General features: G+C 45.9%; 1 protein-coding gene across 3 annotated transcripts; it reads right to left on the bottom strand.

Moving 5' to 3' along the window:
* Nucleotides 1-2,934: 2,934 nt before the first annotated feature.
* On the bottom strand, nucleotides 2,935-9,417 carry LOC101064338 (putative monooxygenase p33MONOX). Of its 3 annotated transcripts, none has more exons than XM_011610692.2 (8): nucleotides 9,227-9,417; nucleotides 8,264-8,352; nucleotides 7,976-8,163; nucleotides 7,801-7,906; nucleotides 7,540-7,649; nucleotides 4,739-4,890; nucleotides 4,403-4,584; nucleotides 2,935-3,950 (listed from the first exon to the last, which is right to left on the bottom strand). In XM_011610692.2, the coding sequence occupies exons 2-8, from the start codon at nucleotides 8,289-8,291 to the stop codon at nucleotides 3,739-3,741; spliced, it is 978 nt and encodes a 325-aa protein (XP_011608994.1). In that variant the 5' UTR covers nucleotides 8,292-8,352; nucleotides 9,227-9,417; the 3' UTR covers nucleotides 2,935-3,738. The 3 variants fall into 3 exon arrangements, with proteins under 3 accessions (XP_011608994.1, XP_011608995.1, XP_011608993.1); XM_011610693.2 differs by lacking the exon at nucleotides 9,227-9,417 and adding an exon at nucleotides 8,786-8,804; XM_011610691.2 differs by lacking the exon at nucleotides 9,227-9,417 and adding an exon at nucleotides 8,899-9,032 and having other exon boundaries at nucleotides 2,936-3,950.
* Between the last annotated feature and the right edge of the window lie 580 nt (nucleotides 9,418-9,997).

Here is a 9,997-nt window from a genome sequence, read left to right as displayed (position 1 = left end):
CCTCAGTGGGATTAAGGGATTAATAAATGTAATGCCGCGCTCCACAGGTGTATCTCTTTGTTATCCCAAAGAGATCAAAGGTTTCTCCGTGACGGCGGTGATGTAAAACCATGGCAGGGTTCTGCCCGGTTCACCGAAATTTTATGGAGCGTTCACAAACATCTTCCTTCATTCTTTTTCTTGCATTAGGGGAGGTGATGGAAGAACTGGCTGGAAACCAAAAAAAAAAAAAAAAAGGAATCAGGAGTGAATCAGCTCCATGTTAACCCTTTGACATCTGCATCATATTAGGCCCCGCTGGGCACTGGGGGCCCGACAGCAGACACTGGTCCAGGCCCTCCCTCTGAGTGGGGGATGGTAATAAAAACGCCTGAGGAGCAGCACAAGGACTGGTGGACACATGGCCAGAGGCTCTTCCTGGTTGGGAAGAATGCAGTGAACGTGCCCATGCAGACGTTACCTGGGGCCAATCTGCTGACTGGACGAGATTTAAGGCCCCCAGCAGGAGTCTGACGCCAAGTCCATCAGCGCTGATACGGACGTGATAACGCCTGGAGCAGCTGCTTTCAAGGCGAGATCGCTGGTGAACCATCTCAGCAGGATGTCAAGCACAGTTTCCTGCATTCGGAGGGAAATATTGGTCTTTTCAATGGACTTTGGAGATGTTAGATTAAATTAGCGTTGAGGAAATTGGTGTTTTGTTAGTTTTCAAGGCACTTTGGTGAATATCTAAGACGACTTGGGCCCATGAACCGGGCAATTTCACAATAACATCTTGAATTTATCTAGAAAAAAGGGAAGAGAAAAAGTTATTTTCCCCGTACTCAGGGAACATAGAAGTGTTGTAATAGAAGACACGATGATTTATGAAGACCAGCCGCGTCTTATTGTGTAACCCCAGCTCTCAGATCAGTGTGTGACCCACATCTACGTCGATGGATCCAGGCGGGAGATCCAGAAAGTGTGGTGGATGCCTGCTTCCCCAGAAAATGAGCTCCATCAGCCTCCTTCAGCTTCCCACTCACAATGGTGGGTTCAGCTCGGGGCCAGCTCACTGTGAATCGGTCCCAGATGTGGGATCCAGTGATGCAGTGTCCCACCCAAATGTGCTCGACGCGAGGGACCCTTTAAATCCCGCGTCAGTCTTTATCACCAGCTGCTTGTGTCACCGTGCGATGAAGTCGATTAACTTGGAACAAACAGCCCGTTTGTCACGTCTGTGGCGGCATGGAAATGATTCCTGTTGTTCAAGTCTAGTGGGATCATAGACACACCACACTGATCAGGCTCTACCGTCAATGCCGCTCCTGTTTATGGTGCGCTTCTGTGGGAGGATTTGACTTTAATCTTGGGGAGTTAAAGTTTTCAAACCCCAAAATGTATTTAAAGATGTCAGAAGTTGTGGAAATGTGTTCAAATCTGGCGCTGATTGACATCTATGCACCTCTAAGTACTGAAATATCACACTAAACTAACTAAATTTAATTTGAGGGGTTTTTTTTGGCCATGTTTCTCCTGATAAAAACATGTTTTCTGCCCCTGGACCCCTTGAAAAGGGCCTGGTCTCCGGTGACCTTATTCCAGGACCTTCCTGGACCAAGCGTCTGTCAGCTCTTCCCTCTACCAGCTTTGCACAATCATCCTTAACCCTGGGTGGAGCAGACGTCCTGGTGTCTAAACAAACGTCCGGTTCACTCCGTCTTCAGACCAGGAAGTTGTATCAGGAGAGTGAGGAATGAACGTGCGGCCTGAGATTCGCCATTCTCTGGGGTTTCCAGGAGGAATCCAGCTCACCCGGCTTAGTCCAGATGACTAAGCTGCTGCGGCGGTGTCAGGTTGCGGTCCGGAGTTTGTTTTGGTGCCGGGGCTCTCTGGCAGGGTGGTGCTTGCTGTTGCACATCTGTAAGTGAGCTAAGTGATTTGTGTAGGACGGGGGGGTGGGGCAGGGGTTGGAGGCTGCACAACTGCGTCATGTCAGGGCCAGAGAGGGAGCCATCTGGGTTATGTCATGGCTGCTGAGGCACCCCACCCTTTAGACAATCTCACTCTTTCTCTCTCTCTCTCCCAGGAACTCTTCCGCCCCCCCCCCCAGTGTTTCTGGTTACTTCAGGCCGTGCCATGTTGCATTACCTCAGCTCTGCATGTGTCAGTTCTCTACATTTTCCCACTCATTTCAAGTCCCCCCCCCCCCCCCCCCTCCCTGTTGCTGCCTTTATCGGCCCTTATCTGTTTTATTATAATTCTAATTGTTATTATTATTTTTCGTGTCCGCCTCCGCCTTCTGACTGATGGTGGCATTTACTTTTGTACCCACTAACCTGAAAAACCAGACTGGGAACAAATAATAACCTGTAATTATACTCAGAGACTCTTTGGGAACCAGGTTCGGGCACTGGAAGGTGATCAGAATAAAATAGGCTCACACATTTTACAGCCCTTTGATCCATAAGGAATAAAACCAGTGTGCACATCCTGTAATAAATGTGCTATACACACAGTAATTAAACTGAGCTTCAACGTGGCTGTAAACTGGACACATTTGTGGACAACAGAGAGCACACGGAGGACAGCCTGTCCTCTGGTGTCCAGACACCACTGTAATTACCACAGTGACCATGAATTATTGTCATTAGTGACATTGTTGTAAGTCCATTGTGCACGTGACTGACAATAAAGCGTTATAACAGCAGTAACAGATTGCAGACCGATAGCGCCCCCTCCTGGTGAAAGACGCCAGTCATCATCATCATCATCACTAGGGCGTCAAATCAGAACTTAATCAGCATCTTCGTCATCTTTCGCCCATCGTGATTCTGTAATAAGCACATAAGCTGCTTGCTTGTGTGACTTTTTGTCAACAGAAGTTGAAGTGGACGATTTATTAAATATCTGCGTTTATGTGAGACAGGATATTTTAATAAACAGACAAAAGTTGCTCATTTCATATCAGATTTATTTACAGATGGAAGTGGGAGCAGAAGCCCCTTGTGCAATTGGCATTCATCTATTTTTAAAAGGATTTCTCTTACCCCCCCTCCACACACACACGCACACGCACACACGCACTGATGCCTTAATGCTTTCTAATATTGTGCTGACATGTTAATCATTTTTAATACTATGAGAATTTGACCACTGAAAATGTTAGGACTGAAGTATTGTGTTGTATAATGATAGAACATCTCATCCTATGTAAGCTTTAATGAGATTAAAAAAAGGTTCACTTCAGGTCAAAAATCAGAAACCTCTGAAATAAAACATTGAAAGCAATCAGTCTGCAAGTTTAGGCACGACTTCAGTCACACACTCACACACACACACTCTGCATGCCTGACAGAGAAAACAAACAGTCTGAGCTGGTCTCAAACACAAAATAAGAGTGGGAGTCCAACTGGCTGCCCACTCCTCACATGAACGCCCATGCTAACCAGATTAGCTTAAGCAGTTAACTCATAAGACACTTCCACATGTTCAGTCTCTACGGAGCACAGACAGCAGCACGACGCATGCCGATGCAATTTTACAGAATTATGTGAGCAGAGCTGCGTCCTCTTCAGAGAGAGGTGGTCTTTACATCTGTAACTCTACGCGCTTGTTTTAGGGTCAGAGGGGGCCGGGCAGAAACGGGGAAGGTGGCGGGGACAGAGGAAGGCCGAACAATAAATTAACCCGGGGAAAAGGGAAAAAAAAAAAAAGATTGAGATGATGGGGGAGAGAAGTGGAACTTCTGGACAGACGTCAGAAGCCAGAAGGTGTTAAAACGTTCATGTCTCGAGGTTTGAGTTTGTGCGGCCGCGGTGGTGGTGCTGCCCGCTTGGCCTCCAGACCCGTGATTTCAATTTTGGGAGGCATGAAGCTGGCGGGGTCGTCCACTTTGAAGCTTCCTGCGGTATTGCTTCCGTCCATTGTGGAGGACTTCTGCATGCCAAAGTAGGACTGCAGAGAGAAGCCTGCAGGAATTAAGAACACTATAAGGACGAGCGCGAAATCTCCGATTATCGTTACGATTGTCGGAGGATTGGATCAGAGAGGTGGCACCTGAACACTGTTGGATTGTGGGTAGTTATTGAGTTTATTGAGATAATGTATGGATTCTAAAAGCACACACTTTATAGGTCACATTATAGTTTAATAATAATTGATAACGCTACTTTATCTCCACCTTGCAGTCAGATTTGACTCCAAACATGCGAGAGTTTGCATGTTGAGAAGGCCACAGTGTAATTACACAGGTCACAACAAGCACAGCGTCCACCACCCATTCCACCTTGGAATGTTGGACTATAAATCAGTGTTGGACTAATCATCTCAACAGAGTTTACGTCGTCCAAGTGCAAAATAAACCCATAATATCTAGCATGAGCAATAGAAAAATCAAGAGCCATTGATGTGAATGTCTTACCTGGGCTGGTATCTGAGCCTGGGTCAGTAGGGGACTTCTGCACTACAGACCGAGACCCAAAGAAGTTCCATCTCTCTCCTCCTCCTCCACCCCCCTCATTTCCTCCCATGTCTGTGCTGGGGATGGGACTGTTGGGCTCTGGAGCAGTCAGAAAAGGTGCAGGACTCAGCTGGAACCAGGCCCTGCATTCAAAGCCAGCAAGAGCGACATTAGAACTAACGAATCAATATGCGGCTTCCAAAATGGACCCAGCCTGTCCTGTCCCAGCTCTGTCAATAAACTTACATGCAACATTTGGTATTAAAAACAATACAAATGCACCCGCGGGTTGCTTACCTGCGACTGACAGATGGTGATGCGTAGGGGCTAACGCAGGGGGTGACGCTGGGAGTGACCGAGGGGGTGACAGAGGGGGTTCCACTCGGGGTGGACTGTGCTGATGTTGTAAGCCTGTCCTCCTTGAAGTCCCCGCTTGGCATTCTCAACTTCTGCAGGTGGAATAAAGGAATAAAATGAAGGATGACTACAGAAAAAATAAGTGGGAAAGCAGCAGACAAAAACGCGACACAAATGCTTTTTGCTCGCCTAGATTGGCCCACAACCCTCATGCTATTGCAAGAACAAATACCCTCTGAACACACAAATCAAAAGGTCAGTGCTGCCTCGTATACAAAAATACTATAAAATGCGTCAGAGATTTTAGGAGCTTATCAGTGGTGACCATCATCTCTGGGGGGGAAGAGGAAACAGGAGATCAATGTAGCACAAAAACATGTTGATCACTGGGAGCTGTTGAGCGTTGAGCCACATAAACAGACAGAAATAAAAGACCACGTCCTATTTTTGACATTTCTGCATCCATCTTAAGATGGCCAGGCTTTAACTCTATTCATTATGTTTATTCATTCATGAAGAGACTGAAATGCTGTTGGATACTGTGCAGGTCCTCTTTTGTGACTGCTATTCAGGCCCCAGCAGATGAAAACACCGCTGCCATGGGTTTCAATCCCCTCTCTATTATTCCCAGTCCTGTGCTGTCATCATCCCTGACATCCCATCAGCCCAAGTTAAATAACCACAAATGAGGTCTCCCCCCGTCACGCAGATTTTAGCTGATGTAGACTCAACACATGCACAGGAACACAGATTGGTGTCGATCTGAAAGTGCTGAGGCAACACGAACCTTAATAACACGGCAGTACGAATAAAACGTCCAGATCTCGTTAATCCCGCAACTTCTGCACATAAACTGCCCAAACGTTACCAACCATGATACATAGATGCCCCCCAATTTTAAGAATATCCGAGTTAAACTAAAGTTTGTTCCTACCAAGGCTGTGTTAATAGGGACATAATAGATCGTAACAATAATACAATAAAATCATGATAGCAGGCAAGTTTGTAACCCGCTTAGATAACGGAGCTAGCAGGCTAGCTGCCTTTAGGCTAGGCTAACCGTCCCTACCGACAATGACATGTCGACGATTTTTTCCTCTCCTTATGTTAAAGGGTCCGTAGTAGTATTTCATCAAATTTGCACACAGACGGAGGAACGATCGGCCATTGCTTTAATTAAACGCGTTTCTTGTGGTTTATGGTAGAATGTCAGCTTTCTTAGCTAGCAAACAACGCTGTTTTGCTACACAATTACATCCGGAAAAGTCAGATATCTAAAAACTAATTCCGTGACATACCTTTTTATGATAAGATTTCTTTGACGTTCCAGTCCCACGGATTCTTTAATTTTGTCCATAATTACCTGCTTTTATGCTAAAAGGACAGCAATTTCTGGAAAACAAACTACGCTATCGTACACACGGCAATGGGCCTCTAAAATGTCTTTTCGGCAGGTCGCCGGTGATTGGTCGGTTTCAGACGGAGGGCGGGGCTTAACCTCAGTCATTGGCGTTGCCTGGCAACCCTGCTGATAGTAGCCACAGCAGGGCCGATTACATAATGTGTTTATCAAGCTGTTGTAGTTTTTCATAAAAACCAAATAATTACACAGATATTGAACTTTTCTTACACCAAGTTTTACTACATTTTTAGATTTAACACGGTTTCATTGTCACTCTTCATTGTTTATCTGACTGGATTTGCCACTTATTTATACAAGTGGATGCGCCACATCACACCTGTGTTTACACACACGTCCAGAACAACAGCTTAATGACCTTGTGCTTTAATCAGTGTCGCTGACAAGTGGAGCAAACAGAGGACAAGTGGGGGAAACGGAGAAGAAGTGGGACAAACAAATATAAAACACACTAAAACGCCACAATCGTGAATCGATTTGGCCAAAGGTTTTATTTGGATAGACTCATCCGTGATGAAAACCAGGTGAAATACTTCAACCTGCAGTGAGAGTCATATAAATGGACGGTGCTTTTACAACCAGATAACAACAGATGTACCTGCACAAACCTCAACACACTGATTGAAGATTGACAAGATGAGACCTGATGCCAGCGGAAACTAGCAGAACCTGATTTGAGCTAATATTGCGGGGTCAGAGACAAACCACTCCTGTACTATAAACAGTATGGTGCACAGTATGTGCGTCACATGCAGAGTTTTATCTAAGAGTGTTGGCCTCTTGCCTATTTTTTTTCCCGTGACATATGTGCTGTTCCCAAGAAAAAATAGACATGTTGCTCATTTGGACTATTGGCATGTCCTGCACGGACACCCCCCCACACACACACACTCACTCACACCCACACACTCTGAGTGGGTGTCAAAATCGAAATCATGCCATCATTTTATTGACTGTTTTCAAGAGTATAGGCCTACTCCATGAAACCACAGAGGGGTGACAACTCACACCCAGTTAGCTTTAATGTGCTTTACCGATCTATAATACTTAAAGACTTGTTTGAACTGCATTAGTTCTCTTTGAGCATTCTGCAAATATAATAAAACACTACCGACTGCTTGTCAATGTGTAATTACAATCGCTACCACGAGGGGGCAAACGAGCTCACCAGTTACTTCTATCCTGTTATTATTTAGCATAAGGTTTCATTTTCTACTGAAGCTTAGATATTTACCAGCTTAGATATTTAATTCAGTGTTAGTGTTCACACAGCAGGGCTTTTTAACCAAGCTCATGTGTATGCATTGAGGTTCATACTCACCGGCAGTGTGAAACAAGTCTCCTCAGCCGAGAGGCCTCGGTGAGGAGAGTACCGCACGTCGGTCAGCCCGGCCTGGTGCTCAAACTTCTGCAAGTTCTCTTGAGTTTGCTCTAAGTCCACAAACAGAGCAGGGTTTACTACAGCATTCTGTTCCATGCTAGCTTATTCAGAAACCAAGGTAACATTCATGCAACAGCTCACTGACGTCTGTGTCGCACGCAGACGTATAAACAATCAGGATTAAATGTTCTGTTGACTTACTGATCATGATTGAGCTCATTAAAGATGTTGCTTTGGCTTTAACCACAGGAACCGTGGGCCTGGCAGGAGCCGCTTCCTCAATGTTGAGCAGCTTCAGCCCGCTCCCCTGGGATCACAACCCAAATCAGTTTCATGAGTAAGCAGGAAAATCAAGAGTGTCTGGACAGGGAGTCACCTCTGCAGCATCCCTGAACGTGTGCTTCGGGATGACGGGGTCTGTCCACAAGATGTTGACGGACATGTCCGAAGGAGGCGAGTGCATCGGGGCCTCCATTAAGTCGTCGTAGCTGGTATTCCGTCGAGTCATTCCTATTGGAGGCGATAAAGCTGCGAAGAATCCTGAAGATGTTCCAGACTCCAGCGCTGACAGAGATAAGGGAGGCAAATAAATAAGCTCTCAGAGCTGCTTCGCTGTAAAGACGCTGCTTCTGGATCCCACAGAAGGTAAAGATGAGACAATTACCTGGAATCTCTCCCTGGTCTGAGGCCATTTTGATCGCTGATTTGGGCGCTGGCTGCAGGAGACAGATTGGAGGTGCGGTCAGCTCGGATCTAGAACGCAAATGACATGTTAGTGGGGAGCTGAATGGTAAGAAGCAAAGCGGCAAGAACGTGGAGAGAAGAGGCGGAATAACAAAGTCATCAAGCCATTTTCCAAACTGTGAGTGGGAGAATAAAGGCTCAGGCAGTCCTGTTCACTGTTTACGGTGCAGAACGCTCAGCTTGTGACCTGCCTCATATATAGAGACAGGGTGTCTGGTTACAGAACAGCCTGGAAAACAGTCTCAGCCACCCTCACACAGCCTCGCCTCTGTCAACTGTGAGGTCAAAGAGAGCCAAGTGCAGCCAGAAACCAACCTCGGTTAAACAACAACAACACACACACACACACACACACACACACACGCGCGCACACACACACACACACACACACGCACGCACGCACACACACACACATATACACAGAATCGAGTCCGCAATGGACCTTTGATGGGGTTAGCGTAAACACACAAGGCCCAGCATCGAGAGTCGCCTGGGTTTTGAGGTGAACCTGCTCCGGTCTCATCTGCAGCCTGGCTGAGCTCTCTCTGCACACACCTGCAGCTGAGGACGGATGGCAGCTCCGGAACCGGGACAATTTCTTGTAAGGCATTGGGAGTCATGTTTGGACCAGACGCTGCGTCAGCTGTTGTTGACGTCACCGGTGACTTGCGCAATCAGGAACCGAAATCACAGCACGGGCGTGTGCGTACACTTGCAAACCAAGTCGTATTTGGTAAAACAACATTTTAAACTACTTATATGATGCGCGGTGAAGAAAGTTGCACACGCACGGAGGCTAATGGGTTATTTCCATGCCATTTGCAGCCTGCTCCGTGAAGGACAGCTCGTCGTGTGCTCGTCTGCAGTATTTCTAAGCACTTACCTCAGCCTGGATCACCGGTTGGTTAGATTATTCCACAGCTGAGGTGAGTTGGTCGACGAAGCTGCGCAGCTCGAACACACTGAACGAATAAATACTGCGTGTTTGTTCACTGTTTGGATCATCCATGACTTTTGGACGGAGAGCAAACAGACCGCGGGGACATCCGCACGGCACCGAAGACTCTTCTACATCAGCGGAAGTGACCGAGAAAACTTCGATGAATTAATAATGTGGTGCGATATAAAGCCCATAAACGGCAACAAAATGGGATTCAATGTCCTATATATCGAATTTTAATGCTATTTAAAATTCTATACTTTAATACAAAACCAAAGCAAATGTCTAAATAATCTGTTAACAAAATAAATAAATTAAAAAATAAATTTTATGATTAAAGACCTTTGCAATAGCGCCTCTGTGTGGACATAAGAGGCAGCACACCCACGCAAACGCTCCGTTTAGATCAATAGTCTCTACAATAATCAATAATCTTCCCGCAGATACCATAAAGAATTCTTCAAGAAATAAATTCCTTTCCTTCCTTAGCCTTGATCCTTGGAAGATCAAGTGTCAAAGTTTCTCTGGAATTTGGCACATAACCAATTTTTACTCATTTCTTCCTCCTCCCCTTGATCATCTCCTAAAAAAGTAATTGAAATCAGTTAACTGATTTTGCTAAACAGACGCACCAGTTATCATATCACACAACCTTCTTGGGGGAGATAATAAGTCCAATAACAGCCAAACACTCAATTCTATCGGTCTCCTGCT

This window comes from Takifugu rubripes, chromosome 14, assembly GCF_901000725.2.
Source record: "Takifugu rubripes chromosome 14, fTakRub1.2, whole genome shotgun sequence".
NCBI lineage: Eukaryota > Metazoa > Chordata > Actinopteri > Tetraodontiformes > Tetraodontidae > Takifugu > Takifugu rubripes.
This window is presented reverse-complemented; position numbering and strand designations above follow the sequence as displayed.